General features: G+C 48.2%; 1 protein-coding gene across 2 annotated transcripts; it reads left to right on the top strand.

Moving 5' to 3' along the window:
• The first annotated feature begins 254 nt into the window (after window positions 1-254).
• On the top strand, window positions 255-18,756 carry LOC130385532 (glycogenin-2-like). Of its 2 annotated transcripts, none has more exons than XM_056594054.1 (5): window positions 255-581; window positions 1,168-1,306; window positions 1,939-2,113; window positions 17,307-17,441; window positions 18,430-18,756. In XM_056594054.1, the coding sequence occupies exons 1-5, from the start codon at window positions 575-577 to the stop codon at window positions 18,754-18,756; spliced, it is 783 nt and encodes a 260-aa protein (XP_056450029.1). In that variant the 5' UTR covers window positions 255-574. The 2 variants fall into 2 exon arrangements, with proteins under 2 accessions (XP_056450029.1, XP_056450028.1); XM_056594053.1 differs by having other exon boundaries at window positions 1,939-2,119.
• Window positions 18,757-18,797: the final 41 nt, after the last annotated feature.

The raw sequence follows: 18,797 nt of genomic DNA, 5'->3' as shown, positions 1-18,797 counted from the left end.
AGAGAGAGACAGATAGCTTAGTGAAACAGTAACACATTAGGGCAAGTTTAACTATTAACTGTTAGAAATATGCATGTTTAACTGTTAACTCCTAGACATAGGCAAAGAGAGAGAGAGATAATGTGACTGTGTAGAGAGAGAGAGAGAGAAAAAGACAGAGAGAGTCAATGAGAGAGAGAGAGAGAGACAGAGAGAGTCAATGAGAGAGAGAGACAGAGAGTCAATGAGAGAGAGAGAGGCCCACCCCTCTCTCCACCTGGTGTTGAGCTGGGCTCTCTGCTGGTTCAATGACCAGTTGTTGTCTGACCGCTCAAGTAGGTCCACCTCCTGTCCCCCATAGCACTCATTCCCCACTTTGACCTCTAACTTTCAGTTCCTGGATTCCATATTGCTCTGAAAATCCAACAGCAAAGTCGGATTCGAGATCTGATAAAAAAAACGACTTGCCTACTACTCCTCTGTGATTGGTTGAATCGGTCGACAATACAACAATAAGGATTGAAGAGTTTAGTTTTGGTGAAAACATACACATTTCATAAGAATTCCCCGGATTTGAGATCCTCGGATACCAAAAATGTCAGGTAGGTCATTTGCAAGTAAAGTTTTATACTATCTTATCTTGTGTTTTCTATCAGATCTTGCGATTATCACTTTGTATTTACCATTAGATTAGTTTGAAGTGTGAATACACTTAAACAAAACACAATGTTGGTCTTCAGTCAAGATTAACTGTTTGCTGTAACACATGTTTAACTATTAACTGTTAAAAATAAGCCAGTTTAACTGCTGTTAAAAATATGCAGCTTAAAATGTGCCCCAAACACATAAAGATAATCAAAACATTGCACTGAATAGATCATGCAAAAACAATGGCCTTTTTTTAAGGTTCAACTTAATCTATTGATTATCTTTTCCTGTTTAAAGAATCTGAGTGACATTAAAGGCCATTTACCCAGGCTTAATTCATGTACAGATGTTTAAATCATTGTCATTCATGTGTGTTGTAGTCAACGGCAACCGACTCTCACCCTGATCTCTGATGGATGGCGAGGCCGTTTCTGACACATGTCACTCAAAGGACGGCTATTAAATCTCACCTTCAGTCGCTTTGTATGGGCACCGCTTCTCTCCTCATCTGAACCCTCACCTCCTCCTCTTCCTCTCCAGCGGACGAGGCCTTCGTTACCTTGGCGACCACGGATGAGTACTGCATGGGCGCGGCGGTGGTGGCGCGCAGCCTGCGGCGCCACGGGACGTCCCGCAGCATCTTGGTGCTGATCACCCCCGGGGTCTCCGCCGAGTCAAGGTGAGAGACCTCACAGCTGCGCTGCAGAGTACGGGCGACGCGTGCCCCAACGCACGCAGAAGCACATCAACGCATGCACGTATAAACACATAAAGACACTCACCCAGAAATACATGAGCACACGTGCGCAAGCAAGCAGGCACGAAGAAAGAAATTAACAAACACGTAGCACGCACACATAGACATACAAACACACACAGGCAGAAGCACATGAACGCACGCACGCAGAAACACACACGCACGTACGCAGAAACGCACGCACGCAGAAACACGCACGCACTCACACACGCACACGCAGAAACACACTCATGCACGCAGAAATACACGCACGCAGAAACCCATGAAGGCACGCAGAAACATACTCACGCAGAAACACATTGACGCATGCAGAAATGCATGAAGGCATGCACGCAGAAACCCATGAAGGCACTCACGCATGCACGCAGAAACACACGCACGCACGCAGAAACACACGCACGCAGAAATGCACGCACGCACACAACCGTTTTTTTCCAGATACAGTTCAACCGTTTTTTTGCGGTACTTTTACGCTGTCTTCCAAACATGTTTGGATCTCCCCTCCCCCTCCTCCCTCGGTGCCTCCCCCCCTCCCACCCCCACCCCCACCCCAGGCGGACCCTTGAGCAGGTCTTTGACCGGGTGGTCCTGGTGGACGTTCTGGACAGCCGGGCCCGGGCCCACCTCTCCTGGCTGGGCCGTCCCGAGCTGGGAGTGACCTTCACTAAGCTCCACGCCTGGACCCTCACCCGCTACCACAAGTGTGTGTTCCTGGACGCAGACACCCTGGTGCGTGTGAGTGTGTGTGCGTGAGTGTGGGGGGGGTCTGTGTGTGTGTGTGTTTGTGTGTGTGTAGATGTATGTGTGTGTGTGTGTGTGTGTAAGAGAGTGATTATATAACTTGGGAGAGAGAGAGACAGAGACAGAGTATGTGTTTGTATGCATGTGCATATGTATGTGGGTGTCCGTGTGTGCATGTATGTATGTGTGTGTATGTGTATTTGTTTTTGAGTGTGTTGGTGTGTATGTATATGTGTGTTTTTGTATGTTTCTTTGAGTATGTATGCGTGTATCTGTGTGTCTGTGTGTGTATGTTTGTGTATGGGCATGCACATGTGTGTTACACTAAAAAAAACACAAATCCTTTGCAGGGTAACACTTTACAATAAGGTACGCAAAAACGTGGGTAGTTACTGAGGAACGAATGATGAACGACCAGGGGGCCCTGACAGGGCCCTAACAGGGCCCTAAGTGAGTTACTCAGTAACTACTGAGGAGTTACTGGTAAACAGACTAGGGGATACTGTATTCGTTACTGAGTAAAGAATGATGAACAACCAGGGCCCTAACAGGGCCCTAAGTGAGTTACTCAGTAACTACTGAGGAGTTACTGGTAAACCGACTAGAGGATACTGTATTAATTCATCATTCTGTGAATTAGCAAACTGACCAATTGATTATGAAAGCAACTGAATTTTCCTGGGATTTCACAATTAGTAATTAAATTAACTGGACACAGACGGGATGATTGTCATATATTAATAAAGATATTCACAATACATACACACAGTACATACATTAATATTCACATTAAAGGTTTATTATGTGGCATTAGTAATGCTGAAGGCTTAAAAGCAATTGTCCACCGCTGCAGGGCACGCTTTAAACCTGCCGCCCTTGGTTTCAAGCGCTGTCGAGGGATGGCTTGGGTCCCACACTGGATCGACTGGTGGAGCTGGATCTGACTGAAGATGAGTTGTTACTCATTCGCGAACCATTGGTTCACCAGTAGTTAAGCTTTTTGAACCATTCGTTCACCAGTAGTGAAGCTTTTTGTGTCCCTTCATGTAAAGTAATGCATCATACTGAGTTGTTACTCTTTCGCGAACCATTCGTTCACCGGTAGTTAAGCTTTTTCAACCATTCGTTTACCAGTAGCGAAGCTTTTTGAATCATTCGTTTACCAGTAGTGAAGCTTTTTGTGTACCTTCATGTAAAGTAATGCATCATACTGAGTTGTTACTCTTTCGCGAACCATTCGTTCACCAGTAGTTAAGCTTTTTCAACCATTCGTTTACCAGTAGTGAAGCTTTTTGAATCATTTGTTTACCAGTAGTGAAGCTTTTTGTGTACCTTCATGTAAAGTAATGCATCATACTGAGTTGTTACTCTTTCGCGAACCATTCGTTCACCAGTAGTTAAGCTTTTTCAACCATTCGTTTACCAGTAGCGAAGCTTTTTCAACCATTCGTTTACCAGTAGTGAAGCTTTTTGTGTACCTTCATGTAAAGTAATGCATCATACTGAGTTGTTACTCTTTCGCGAACCATTCGTTCACCAGTAGTTAAGCTTTTTCAACCATTCGTTTACCAGTAGCGAAGCTTTTTCAATCATTTGTTTACCAGTAGTGAAGCTTTTTGTGTACCTTCATGTAAAGTAATGCATCATACTGAGTTGTTACTCTTTCGCGAACCATTCGTTCACCAGTAGTTAAGCTTTTTCAACCATTCGTTTCCCAGTAGCAAAGCTTTTTCAACCATTCGTTTACCAGTACTGAAGCTTTTTGTGTACCTTCATGTAAAGTAATGCATCATACTGAGTTGTTACTCTTTCGCGAACCATTCGTTCACCAGTAGTTAAGCTTTTTCAACCATTCGTTTACCAGTAGCGAAGCTTTTTCAACCATTCGTTTACCAGTAGTGAAGCTTTTTGTGTACCTTCATGTAAAGTAATGCATCATACTGAGTTGTTACTCTTTCGCGAACCATTCGTTCACCAGTAGTTACGCTTTTTCAACCATTCGTTTACCAGTAGCGAAGCTTTTTTAATCATTTGTTTACCAGTAGTGAAGCTTTTTGTGTACCTTCATGTAAAGTAGTGCATCATACTGAGTTGTTACTCTTTCGCGAACCATTCGTTCACCAGTAGTTAAGCTTTTTCAACCATTCGTTTACCAGTAGCGAAGCTTTTTGAATCATTCGTTTACCAGTAGTGAAGCACTTTAGGGTTAGTTATAAAACGCCAAACCACTGTTGATGACAATGAGGGAACTACAGACACTTAAGTTAAACATTTATAACATAATAATAACATAATAACGGGGTAATACAGAAAATATTAACAATTTAAAACAAAAACAGAAACAAAAAAAGGCATTTTAAATTGGAACAAAAACAAATGCTGCACTTTTAACAAGGCATTTCTCGATGTCACTGAACAAATCAACCAAAAAAAAGGGCATTTTAAAATGGAACAAAAAAAAGGCACCCTAAAAACAAAACAAAAACCTGCTCTCTTCTTTACTATGCACTTTAAAGATAAAGTGTCCCTCCCTTGGATATTGATGCCCTCAGCTGGTCATACAGGTCTTTGTCAACAGCGTGTAGCTCCGAAATGGCGGCCGTTGCTGCTACCGTTTTTCGGTCAACCCCGACTTTGACGTATGCCTCAGTTTTTGTCATGCCCTTTTTCACTGCTACAAAGACGCGCCTGTAGCGATCCATGGACTCTTCTGGGGTGAGGACTGAAACAAAGAAAATTATAAACATGTGTTAACTGTAATTAACAGTAGTATTTTGTCAGGATGATGGTGCAGTTGGTTAGGGGTTTACTAGTATTAATACTATTCTTGTATTAGTGTTATATAGTGTACAGTAGGGGTGCACCGAAAATTCGGCAACCGAAAAAATTCGGCCGAAAACGCAAAAAAAGACACATTCGGCCGAAAGCCAAATGAGTGGCCGAATCGGAGGCCGAAAGTGGTGGTGGCGCAAAATTATACAATCTTGTCTGATTACACAAGCAAGGAGCACAGGCCATGTAACAATTACGCCACCCCCTCTAGCTTTTTATAGGTTGTGAGTTGTTTTGTTTATCTCGCCATGAACCGCGGGAATGTTTAATCTAACGTTCGTAAGCTAGTGAATGAGCGCTGGCTCAACCTGTCAAAATGTCACTAGTGTGGAAATATTTAAAAATCCACGAAGGGGAAAGTAGATATGCCGTTTGTGACGAGTGCAACAGCAAAGTCTCGAGAGGGGGGCTCACTGCAAAGACGTTCAGCACGTCAGGGCTCATCCATCATTTAAAGTCGAACCATCCGTCAAAATATGATGAGTACCAAAGGGAGACAAAAAGAAAAACTACCACAGCTACAGCTAGCACCCCATCAGTTGCTGAAATGTTCGAGAAGAACAAGAAATTCACCAAGGACAGCGCAAAGGCAAAGGGGATAACAGACAAGGTAATGGAGTACATGGCTTTGGATGACCTCTCCTGGAACCGTCACCTTATCGTGGTGGAGAGGTTTGCGTGTCCCTGTGAACCTGAGAGCTGTGTTGTCTGGAGCCTTGTGCTCCTGGTAGGGTCTCTCATGGCAGAGTGGTCTCAGGTGAGGGGCCAGACTAAGAATGGTTCAAAAAACTCCAATGAAGAACGAAAAAAGAGGAGATGTGACCCGGCCCGGAGGAAGCCCGGGGCCCCCGTCTGGAGCCAGGCCCAGACGGAGGGCTCGATGGCGAGCGCCTGGTGGCCGGGTTTGCCACGGAGCCCGGTCGGGCACAGCCCGAACAAACTACGTGGCACCCCCCCTCTCTTCATCCCATGGGCCCACCACCTGTGGGAAGACCCGTTGGGGTCGGGTGCGCAGCCACATGGGTGGCAGCGAAGGTCAGGGGTCTCGACGGACCAGACCCGGGCGGCAGAAGCTGGCTCTGGGGACGTGGAACGTCACCTCGCTGTGGGGAAAGGAACCGGAGCTTGTGAGGGAGGTGGAGCGCTATCAGTTAGATCTGGTGGGGCTTACCTCCACGCACAGTCTCAGCTCTGGTACCGTACTCCTGGATAAGGGTTGGACTCTATTCTTCTCCGGAGTTGCCGAGGGCGTGAGGCGCCGGGCGGGTGTGGGGATACTCATAAATCCCCGGCTGAGCGCCGCGGTGTTGGAGTTTACCCCGGTAGACGAGAGGGTCGCCTCCCTGCGCCTAAGGGTTGTAGGGGGGAAAACTTTGACTGTTGTTTGTGCGTATGCACCAAACAGCAGCTCAGAGTACTCGGCCTTCTTGGAGACCCTGAATGGAGTCCTGTATGGGGCTCCAGTAGGGGACTCCGTAGTTCTGCTGGGAGACTTCAACGCCCACGTGGGCAACGATGGAGACACCTGGAGAGGCGTGGTGGGGAGGAACGGCCTCCCTGATCTAAACCCGAGCGGTCGTTTGTTATTGGACTTCTGTGCTAGTCATGGATTATCCATAACAAACACCATGTTCGAACATAAGGGTGCTCATAAGTGTACCCGGTACCAGAGTACCCTAGGCCGAAGATCGATGATCGATTTCGTGATCGTGTCATCTGATCTGAGGCCGCATGTTTTGGACACTCGGGTAAAGAGAGGGGCGGAACTGTCAACCGACCACCATCTGGTTGTGAGTTGGATCAGGGAATGGGGGAAATTTCCGGATAGACCTGGTAAGCCCAAACGAGTAGTGCGGGTGAACTGGGAACGTCTGGAGGAGGCCCCCGTCCTAGGTATCTTCAACTCACACCTCCGGCGGAGCTTTTCTGGCATTCCTGTGGAGGTTGGGGGCATTGAGCCGGAGTGGGCGGTGTTCAAAGCCTCCATTGCTGAAGCTGCGGTGGCTAGCTGTGGCCTCAGGGTCTTAGGCTCCTCAAGGGGCGGTAACCCTCGGACACCGTGGTGGACACCGGTGGTCAGGGAAGCCGTCCGACTGAAGAAGGAGGCCTTCCGGGATATGATATCCTGGAGGACTCCTGACTCGGTTGCAGGGTTGCGACAGGCTCGAAGGGCTGCAGCGGCTGCCGTGTCGGAGGCTAAGCAGCGGGTGTGGGAGAAGTTCGGAGAGGCCATGGAGAAGGACTTTCGGTCGGCACCAAAGTGTTTCTGGAAGACTATCCGGCACCTCAGGAGGGGGAAACGGGGAACCATCCAAGCTGTGTACAGTAAGGATGGGACTCTGTTGACCTCAACTGAGGAGGTCGTCGGACGTTGGAAGGAACACTTTGAGGAACTCCTGAATCCGAATAACACGCCCTCTATGTTGGAGGCAGAGCTCGAGGTTGATGGTGTTTCGTCGTCAATTTCCCTGGTGGAGGTCACTGAGGTAGTCAAACATCTCCGCAGTGGCAAAGCCCCAGGGATTGATGAGATCCAGCCAGAAATGCTAAAGGCTCTGGGTGTTGAGGGGCTGTCATGGTTGACACGCCTATTCAACATCGCGTGGGAGTCGGGTACAGTGCCAAAGGAGTGGCAAACCGGGGTGGTGGTTCCCCTGTTCAAAAAGGGGGACCAGAGAGTGTGTGCCAATTACCGGGGTATCACACTTCTCAGCCTCCCTGGTAAAGTCTACTCCAAGGTGCTGGAAAGGAGGGTTCGGCCGATCGTCGAACCTCAGATTGAAGAGGAACAATGCGGTTTTCGCCCCGGACGTGGAACTACGGACCAGCTCTTCACTCTCGCAAGGATCCTGGAGGGGGCCTGGGAGTATGCCCATCCGGTCTACATGTGTTTTGTGGATCTGGAGAAGGCGTATGACCGGGTCCCCCGGGAGAAACTGTGGGAGGTGCTGCGGGAGTATGGGGTAAGGGGGTCTATCCTCAGGGCCATCCAATCTTTGTACTCCCAAAGCGAGAGCTGTGTTCGTGTTCTCGGCAGCCAGTCAGTTTCGTTCTCAGTGGGTGCTGGTCTCCGCCAGGGCTGCGCCTTGTCACCAATCGTGGTGGGGAGGGGCTGCAGTTCGGTGGTCTGAGGATCTCGTCACTGCTTTTTGCAGATGATGTGGTCCTCATTGGATCATCGGCCTGTGACCTTCAGCACTCACTGGATCGGCTGGCGGCCGAGTGTGAAGCGGCTGGGATGAGGATCAGCACCGCTAAATCTGAGGCCATGACTCTTAGCAGGAAACCGGTGGATTGCTTACTCCGGGTAGGTAATGAGTCCTTAGCCCAAGTGAAGGAGTTCAAGTACCTCGGGGTCTTGTTCGCGAGTGAGGGTACTATGGAGCGTGAGATTGGCCGGAGAATCGGAGCAGCGGGGGCGGTATTGCGTTCGCTTTACCGCACCGTTGTAACGAAAAGAGAGCTGAGCCGCAAGGCAAAGCTCTCGATCTACCGGTTGATCTTCGTTCCTATCCTCACCTATGGTCATGAGGGCTGGGTGATGACCGAAAGGACGAGATCGCGGGTACAAGCGGCCGAGATGAGTTTTCTCAGAAGGGTGGCTGGCGTCTCCCTTAGGGATAGGGTGAGAAGCTCAGCCATCCGTGAGGAACTCGGATTAGAGCCGCTGCTCCTTTACTTAGAAAGGAGTCAGCTGAGGTGGTTCGGGCATCTGGTAAGGATGCCCACTGGGCGCCTTCCTTGGGAGGTGTTTCAGGCACGTCCAGTGGGGAGGAGACCTCGGGGAAGACCCAGGACTAGGTGGAGAGATTATATCTCAACACTGGCCTGGGAACGCCTCGGGATCCCCCCGTCAGAGCTGGTCAATGTGGCCCGGGAAAGGGAAGTCTGGGGCCCCCTGCTTGAGCTGCTCCCCCCGCGACCCGACCCCGGATAAGCGGATGACGATGAGGATGATGATGAGGCTTTGGATGACCAGCCTTTCAGTGTTGTGGAGGATGTGGGGTTTAGAAGACTAATGCAACACATCGAGCCCCGCTACACTTTACCTAGTAGACGGCACTTCTCCGATGTCTGTCTTCCAGAGCTGTACAACAGCATCGCTAGTCGTGTTCGCGAGCTCTTGGGCACAGAAGACAGCAGCGACCTACCTTACATTAGCTTCACCACTGATATATGGAGCTCCGACGTCAGCCCAACAAGTATGTTGAGCATGACGGCGCAATGGGTGGATGAAAACTTCCAGCTTAAGCGTGTAGTACTCCAGTGCCAGGAATTCAAAGGCTCCCATACCTCAGCTGCAATAAAGGATGCGTTTAGCAGCATGTTTGAGCGCTGGGGAATAGACCGCACTAGGGTACACGCAGTTGTCAGCGACAACGCTCGTAATATGATTAAAGCCATGGATGATAGCGACCTGAGAGGAATACGATGCGTGGCCCATACTTTGCAACTTGCTGTCAATGAAGGTGTTTTGAGCCAACGGAGCATTGTTGACATAGTATCCACAGGGAGAAAAATCGTAGGCCACTTTAAACATTCCCCTCTGGCATATTCTCGCCTCCAGGCTATCCAGGAACAATTCGGCATGTATCCTAAACGTTTCCAGCAAGATGTCAGCACTAGATGGAATAGTACGTTCTATATGTTACAGAGCCTTCTGGATCAAAAGCGAACCCTGGCAACCTACATTGCAGATTACGATCTGCCAGCGACATTCACCCCTTACCATTGGCTATTAATTGAGAATGTTCTCTCTCTCCTCGCACCATTTGAACAGCTGACGCGAGAAATTAGTTCAGCCAAAGCATCCGCTGCAGATGTCATCCCCTCACTTGCAGCACTGATGCGTCTGCTGAAAAAAGAAGTGGAAACCGACCACGGGTCAAAACAATGAAGACAGCACTTTTAGAAGCGCTGGACAGACGTTTTAGCCAGACGGACACAGACCCCCTGTTCTGCATAGCAAGTGTGCTTGACCCCCGATACAAGGATAATTTCTTTGATGGTGACAAGAAACAAGGAATGAGGGAAATGGTTCGTGCAGAATTGGACTCGGTGGCAGACGGTGAAGTGACGAACAGAGAAGGGGCCGCACCGAGACCGATGCGCACCGAGGCCGAGTCTGCCCCCTCACTCTCAAACATGTTTGACGAAATCGTCCAAGAGAACGATCCAGATCCTAGGCAGACGAGTGCCACTGCTCAGCAACTGGACTGTTACCTGTCAGAAGCCCTCATCCCCAGGAGTGATGATCCTCTAATATATTGGAGGACCAATCGAGGGCGCTTTCCTGAGTTGGCACGGATGGCACGCAGGTAATTAGTTATTCTAAACCTGATTGTTGAAATCCTTGATTGTGATTGGCTAAAAGCCGTTGTAAAATCCAGCATTACCTTACAATTTGACCTGATTACATTCCATATTATTGCGCAGCAAATGGCAAGGCATTCATATAGCGCATTTCATACCCAGTGTTCCATCTGGCTGTTGCGTTGCTTCAAGGGTTGCGTGGCAACGCGTCGTGCCTAACAACTCCCCTTACCTGTTCTAAAATCAGCGCAAAGCACGGCCTCTTGGGGCCAGGGACGCTGGAAGTAATTCACAGTTGGGGGGGCTGAGAAACGTTCCGATGACGTCATAATGCGAAAGGTCAAACATAAATAAATAACGTTCTCGATAGGGTGTTACACTTGGTTATTTATATGCCTAGTAATCATGTGATAAAGGCTATAATGAGATGTCATCACAACCAACCTGTATTAGACCAGAGGTTTTAGAAATACACCATAAGGCCAACTTGTGAATGTGCTTCATTGAATCACACATGAAATGCAAGTATTTCTCAGAATATGTCTTTAATTAAGACCTCAAATATTTAATTACACGCACAAGGTACTGATATTATGCATTAGACAGTGTTATGAACAAGTAACATAGCCTAGATGAGGCTAACTGATTTGATAGTTTTAACAAACTTAACGTTAAGAAAAAAAACTCCTTCCTCCGAACTCCGAAGCAAACGCACGCATGCAAGCACGCACACAGTGGTGAACTACAAACCATCCTCCTCTTGCGCCCATTCAAAGAACTACAGAAGAACACACACAAAAAATAAGTAAATTAGTTCTATTAGCCAAAAGGTCTAGCAACAACATTTTTTTTCCAACTAATCCAGCTGCACGGCCACTACATAATGAGAACACAAACCAACCATCTGATATCGCTAATCAAGGGCCCACACCGATATGCAGTTAAAAGACATTTTCTTACCTTAAGTAGATGGTAGGACTCCAAAGGTGGTCTTTCGTTCTGGGGTGGTGCTGATGAATTCCGTCATCAGAGCAGGGACGTCCAGTGTATCCAGAATATCCTGGTGCATATGTAGAAGGGCCAGGTGAGTGAGTCTTCTCTGTACGACGGTGTTGCGCAGCCAGGTCTTCAAGCGGCGCAGTGCAGAGAATGACCTCTCTGATGAGGCCACGGAGATGGGCAAGGAAAGAGCGAGATGGAGTAGATTTCCTACGTCCTTGAAAATACCTCTTGTTTGGGCGTGCAGGGAAGAGCGTTCCAAATTTCTCCTGCCGTGTAAGCCCCACCAGCATCCAAAGTTGCATATGCAGACCAGGCACATCAATATTACCCGGCAGCTTGAGAGAGACCAGGGGCCCTATCTTGCATCCGGCGCAAGTGACTTAGTCACTGGCGCATGTGTCGTTGCTAGTTTACAACTGGCGCAGAGCGTTCTTTTCCCACCAGCGCCACTCGCCGGTAAATTAGGGATTGATCATGCGCCCCAAGGGGTGGTTCGGCGGAAGGAGGAGGCGTGTTCTGGCGCAAACGGTATTTTGCCGTCTCTGAATACCATTGCGCTACCGACCAGGAAATACCTGGTTTAAAGTCAGTGGCGCGTTGTTCAGATGCTATTTTAAGGGCGCATGCATACATGCGCATGCGATGCTGCATACGGATTGCTTGTGCACCTCGCGCATACACTTTGCTTCTCTCATCTACCAAGCCGCACATTCTTGGTAAATTATTTGGGAAAGAACAATGCATCTGCAAACACCGTACAGCAAACACATATTTTCTTGACACAGACATCGTGTAGGCCTACATGCCCATAACTTTTAGGATTGATGAGTACTATTTGATCGTGAAAAACATTATTTTACCGTGAGTGAGTGTTAAAAAGAATGAATGAATGCGGGCGCGCGTGTGTGCTCTGTTTAAACACACGCAAACTAAACACTCTCATCATCATCTCATCTTCGTCCGCTTATCCGGGGTCGGGTCGCGGGGGGAGCAGCTCAAGCAGGGTAAATGATGCTAAGTACTGTTTTTAAGTCCCAGGACGTACAAACATACGATAAGTGCATAAGAGGGGTGTTTTTAGTAGGGTAATGAAGGACAATGGGTGATGGGGTGTAAGGGGGGAGGCTGTGCAGAGTCCAGGTGAACTGTGAGCACCCGAACACTATTTAAAACAATTCAGACAGCCCTTGAGACAAGGCCACTCTGTACGTTGACATACCTCTCAAAAAACTATTTTAAAAACTTTTTTTTTTTTCATTTGTGACCACCCAGGTATGGCCATAACGCCAGGATCATCCATTTCCTGGGGGCCTTCAAGCCGTGGCATTCCGGCCAGGGGAGTGAGGGCCCGGGGAGTGAGGGCCCGGGGGCCACCGGCAGGGATGAGTTTGTCACCCTCTGGTGGAGAGAATACCTACAGCAGGCGGCGCCCGTTAAGCACAGCACACTCTCCAGGAGCATGCATGCCATGATGGTTTTACTGTTTTGATGTCTTGATTGTGATAATTTGAGGGCAAAATTACAAACGTTATTAACGTATGTAAATTTTTGCACTTATTGTATGCTGTACGTCCTGGCACTTAATGTGCGCACTTATTGTCTGTTTGTTATGGGGACAGGACGAGAGGACCCAAACGCTTGACACAGGGAGGCAGAGAGGGGGTTGAAAGGAAATGGGGTTTGTTGGAACAAGGGGTAACGACAAGCCGGGGCTAGGCAAGCGGTGGTCAGGCAGGCGAGGGTTCGGTCACAGGCAGTCAGGCAGGCAGGGGCTTGGCGGTAGGCGGGTAGTCAGGCAGGCGAGGATTCGGCAACGGGTGAACAGGGTGACGATCGGAGAACTACAGAAGAGGGAAAAGGGTTACTGGAGGACAGGGAAAACGGCCTGGACTTAGTTTAACGCTGGTAGGACCGATACTGACTGAGGTGTAGTAAACGATGAACTGGCGCCGGCTGATTGGAGATCCCCGGCTGAAGTAGGGAACGGCGATTGCAGATTGCAGACAGGTGTGTTGAGAGAGTGAAGACCAGTGGCGCCAAGCGGCCACTAGACGGGGGTGTTGGGCCGTGTAGCAGGACGTGGCGTAACGGTACCCCCCCCTCTACGGACGGCCAACCACAGACGGGTGATCTCGATGGTAGTCCCGGATGAGCGAGGCATCCAGAATACGACTCCGGGGAACCCAGGAGCGCTCCTCAGGACCGTACCCCTCCCAGTCTACAAGGTACTGGTGGCCCCGGCCGCGGCGCCGCACATCCAGGAGGCGACGAACCGTCCACGCCGGGTGGTTGTCAATGATCCTGTGAGGAGGTGGAGGCGGGGCGGGGGGAGACAACGGGCTGGTGGAGACGGGCTTGACCTGGGAGACATGGAAGTTTGGATGCACACGGAGGGATGGGGGGAGTCTGAGACGAACGGCACAGGGGTTAATGATAGTCTCGATCTTGAAGGGGCCGATGAAACCGGGGGAGAGTTTGGGGGGAGCTCCCTTCAAGGGAAGATCCTTTGCCCGAAGCAAAACCCTCTGTCCGGGAGTGTACTGGGGGGCAGGTAGACAACGCTTATTGGCCTGCAACTGGGAGCGGGAGGATGTGCGGAGCAGCGCAGCACGTGTACGTTTCCAAGTGCGCCGGCACCTGCACAGGTGGGTCTGGACGGGACCGCTATCTCGTCCTCCAATTCAGCTCGGCTCGCTCGGATTGTCCATAAGACTGGGGGTGAAATCCGGCTCTTGGTGTGGCACCAAGAGCCTTACAGAACGCCCGCTAGACTGCAGACTGTATATTCCGAAATAAACAAGCCTCCGCCGACGGAGGAAGTCCAAGGTGCGGGTGATACCTGGGTGGCAGGTGAGCCCGGAGGAATGCGCCAAGGCCAGTACCCTGGACCGTGCAGAGTCTTGGTTGAACAATCGGTTAGGGGGACCGGTTAAGGGGTCTAGCTGCTGCCCCTGCGCAAGACGTACCGCGGACTCCACCTCCCAGGTGAGAGTGGCGATCAGACAAGTCCTCGGGGCAGTACAGGCGAGACAGGGCATCCGGCTTGACGTTCTGGGAGCTGGGACGGTAGCTGAGGGAGAAGTTGAACCGACCAAAGTAGAGGGCCCACCTGGCCTGTCGGGAGTTCAGCCTCTTTGCTGACTGGATATAGGCCAGCTTGCGGTGGTCGGTCCAAACGATAAACGGATGCTCCGCACCCAACCAATGTCGCCACTCCTCCAAGGCAAGCTTGACAGCCAAGAGCTTGCGGTTGCCAACGTCATAATTTCGCTCAGGCGGGGACAACCTTTGGGAGAAGAAGGAACCGGGGTGGAGCTTGTGGTCGGGGGAGGAAAGCTGGGAGAGCACCGCGGCCACTCTGGTGTCAGAGGCGTCGGCCTCCGCCACGAACTGGAGAGTGGGGTCAGGTTGAATGAGGATGGGCGCGGATATGAAGCGCCGTTTGAGGCCCTGAAAGGCGGTCTCAGATTCCGGCGTCCACGCGAAGGTGCTCTTGGTGGGGGGAATACTCGATTCTGATTGGCTGCAGGGTGTCCATTCATCCCTGATATATGGACACCTACTCGCAGTTGATCATTTGTTTGTGAACGTTTTGTTGGGGTTTGTGGGTTCTTCAATAACGACACATTAGTTACTTAAAGAGATAGAACTCTACTGTTATATATGACGTGAGCCTCATTCATGCTACAGATAAAGCATCTCCATCAGCCTTCGGCTTCAGCAGCTTACTTGACTCATCTAACTGGAACGCCCCCTGCTGTCAGCACATGATAAGATATACTAAATGTGTTCTTATCGTTACGATTTGGGGTCAATGACATGGCTGCTTAGCTAGCTATTCTTGTTGTTAAACCTACTGTCAAATTATATTTACTGTTTGTCAACCGTACGCAGTGTTATTGACTTTGAATCTTGCTAGCATAACGTTACGTTCTCTGGCTCATAGCTGGGCGGACTAGAATGTCTCCCGTTGCCAAGTCGTATCTAAGGTCCGTCCTACTTACTGGAGGATTGAACAACGTTTCCGTTGCCTAAGAACCTTACGGGAGGGTAATGATTGTTCCAGGTATTACTCAAACCCTCAGGCGTTACCAGGGAAACTAAATTATGGCTTGTGAAAAACTTTATATTTTGATTGGAAAACGCATGAAAATATTAATAAATGGTCTTAATTTTTTTCTTTGGCAAGTGACCATGGTATAAGCGGGATAATGCCCTTCAAGGTGTCCACAATCTGGAATTAATCGACTTTGCCTGAGGCAAGTGTAACAGATAGATTTTTATTGATTTTATAAGAAATCTATTATTGTAATATTGTAAGCACAATAAGCAATTAAAACGGTTAAAAGAGCATTTAAAATAGAATTTACTCATAAATAGTTCATAGCTATAATGGTTAAAAAGTGCTTTTTCAAACGTGTCCTTTATGAGAGCTTTAAATGTTATGAAAAGGTTAAAATATTAATGTTCAAATACGTGTTTAAAGAGTATTGAGATAAAGATTAGATCTGTGATCGACTCATTATTCTATTTTGAGTACCATTGATTGGTTAGCTATGCCTACCGAGTTCGGAAAGGGAAGCACTCGGCCACGATGCTACTGTACATTCTAGGGATGGGAATTTCGGGTCTATTCAGGGAGCCGGATCATTTGGATCAGCTCACCAACAAGAGCCGGCTCTTTCAGCTCCCAAACGGCTCTTCATATTACCACTTATACCTTCCATAATTCAGCCAAATGTAGCCAGTTTTGACTTATGATTCGTATATATGTAGGCTTATATATCTCTTAAATTATCAATCAATACATCCTAGTAGTATTCAAAAGTGAAAAGTAAATGTTCTAATATCAATTAGAAATGCGCGTCCCCGCCCCGTGCTGCTTGCTTAATGGTATGATCCTTGTCTATCCCCACTTTATTGGTTGTATTAATGAACCTGACAGTCAGTCACTGCACTCATGCATAGCATGCACGGAGCACCCGTAGAGCGGAGATCTTCATATCATTCTGCCTAGGCAAACTTTATAAATTAAAAAAAATAAACGGCTCGCGGTCGGGAACCAACTCCCGTTGTTCACTTAAAAGAGCTGACTCTTGGAACCGGCTCGTTGTCAACCGACCCATCACTACTACATGCTTGTCGAAGGTATGACAGAGAGAGCACCGTGTCGAGCGTGATTATTTACTTCTCCCCTTTTCAGGTATGAAGATGAGTATTAATGGTCTTAACTTTTAGAATATGTTTGCGTGTTTGCTAACGTGTTTCGATTGTGTTTTGTCAACATTATGACTGAATTTAGAGGTTGAAAGCATTGTTAGAAGCTTTTTGAGAAGTTGCTGTATTAATTAGTGTAAATTCAGTTAAACCGCTATTCCGCCATGTCCAGTAGAGTGCGCCATGAGACATGTGTGAGACCATGTTTGAGTTTGGTTAAAGTGTGACACATTGTGCATACGTAAGGTTGTAAGCTATTAGTGTGTATTTAGGCCAGAGTATGGATTTGTTTGATTCACAATGTAACTCTTTAAGAGAGGGAATAATAGGAATAGCGTGAGTGGAATGACTACAAGTGCAATATTTGGTTTGAGTTTACTTAATAGGTGAGAACATTTTAAAGTTAAGAAGACTAGTTTAACGGACTGTGAAGTTAATATTTGAATGGGAAGAAATTGTATATTTTCTACCTTTAATACTTTTATTTTGAAGAACATTGCACATCTAAATACTTTTGAAATAGTAATACATTCTTGTCGAAGGCACGACAGAGAGAGCACCGTGTCGAGGGTGATTATTTACCTCTCCCCTTTTCAGGGTGTTACACAACCGTCCTCCGCTGCTTCTCGGACGGTTCTAAGGCCCCCGCGTCGTCCATTAATTCCTTATTATGGACACCTCGTCGGGCATTATCCCTTACATAGACAGTGTATATATACAATTCACCCATTTGATGATATTTGTTTCTTTGATGGTCTAAATCATTTCCTTCCCTCAGAGTTAACCGAACTCCAACTCTGTTTCTCCTGAACTCCAGACGAGAGCCCCTGAAATTCCATCTGGAGCAAAGTTCAGCCCCTCAAGCTCTGCCCCAATACACCAACGGTCAAGTCTAGAGGAGGAGATGGGGAAGCCGTCAGACACAGTGATGGAGGAGGAGGTCACAGAGAAGGTGAAACCATCCCCCACCACCACACTGTAGAACCTCATACGCCCCGTGACGCATGCAACGTGTAAATCCAAAGCCGATCAATTTACGACGTGGAGTGGGGGGATATACTATTATTCACTGAGTCGGACCACCTCTGTTTTCGGAATCTAAACAAATGCGTGGAGAAGGAAATAAAAAGGGAAATGTACGCCACCTGGTGGTTGTAATGAAAGTCGTTCCACTGTTCCAAATCAAAAGATGTCGGAGATCCATAGCGATACCGAGCCCTCACGGACAGAGATTTCGTCCTTTTTTTGTTTTAGGGTTTTTGTGAAATGCATCGTCATTTAGAAGTTTAGCATTTAGCATTTAGCTCTTTAAAAACTAAAGCTGGATGCATTATCATTTAGCAGTTGAGCATTTAGCTCTTTAAAAACAAATGTGACTTACAAATGGAGGCTGAGGAAAAATCAGAGTGGAATTGGAGTCGTTTCATTTTATCATCGATTTTTATATATTTGTTTGTCCTGCCTCTTTTGAAGACCAAAGGACAGCGGATGAAGGACAATAACGTGTCGTAAACACACAGACACACACGCAGACTCTTCTTTTGGGATGACAATAATTTTATCTCAGGACTATGAAGGTCTCTGCAGAATATATAGAGGGTCTTGGGTTCAGCTGGGGATAATTGATGCATAGTTCAGGTTTTGATGCGATTCTCAAACTCAGACTCGGCGGTAGAAGACTCAATGCAGTGTGTTAAATCTAAATTCCCTGGCTGCCGAGCGATCTCTCGCTCGTATATTATCGCTAAGTGAAGACTTTTATGTTTGCTTTAGCTTTCTGCTAAATCTTAAATACAGTGCATTTGCACTACAATGCAGTTTTTATACTTTGCCTTTGTTTTCTATTGCTTTTCGATGCTATTTTATTACTTAATTACATTGTATGTCTCTCTCTGTAGTAATCTTACTGCCGTACTCTTCCTGAAATTATCTTTTTGTAGTTTTCCAGGACAGTGGCTGTGACCAAGGCCACGACGGAGGCCGAGACGGAGGCTGGAACCGAGACAAAGGCTGAAGCGATGGCCGAAACTGAGGCTAAAATGGAGATAGCGATGGACGCTACAATGAAGGCCGCGACAGGGGCTAAGAAAGAGGCTGCGACAGAGGCTAAGACCGAGGCCGAAGCGAAGGCTCCAACGGAGGCGGAGGCCGTGGCAGCGGCCCCGCAGCAGGAGCAACGGCAGCAGTGGGAGGCCGGCCGCCCAGACTACCTCGGCCAGGACGCCTTCCACAAAATCCAGTGGAAGCTGGACCGCTTCCTGCAGTAGCGTCGGACGACCACAAGGGGGAGACAAACCCAGCAGACCGT

Source organism: Gadus chalcogrammus, chromosome 7 (genome assembly GCF_026213295.1).
Source record: "Gadus chalcogrammus isolate NIFS_2021 chromosome 7, NIFS_Gcha_1.0, whole genome shotgun sequence".
In the NCBI taxonomy this organism is placed as follows: Eukaryota; Metazoa; Chordata; class Actinopteri; order Gadiformes; family Gadidae; genus Gadus; species Gadus chalcogrammus.
This window is presented reverse-complemented; position numbering and strand designations above follow the sequence as displayed.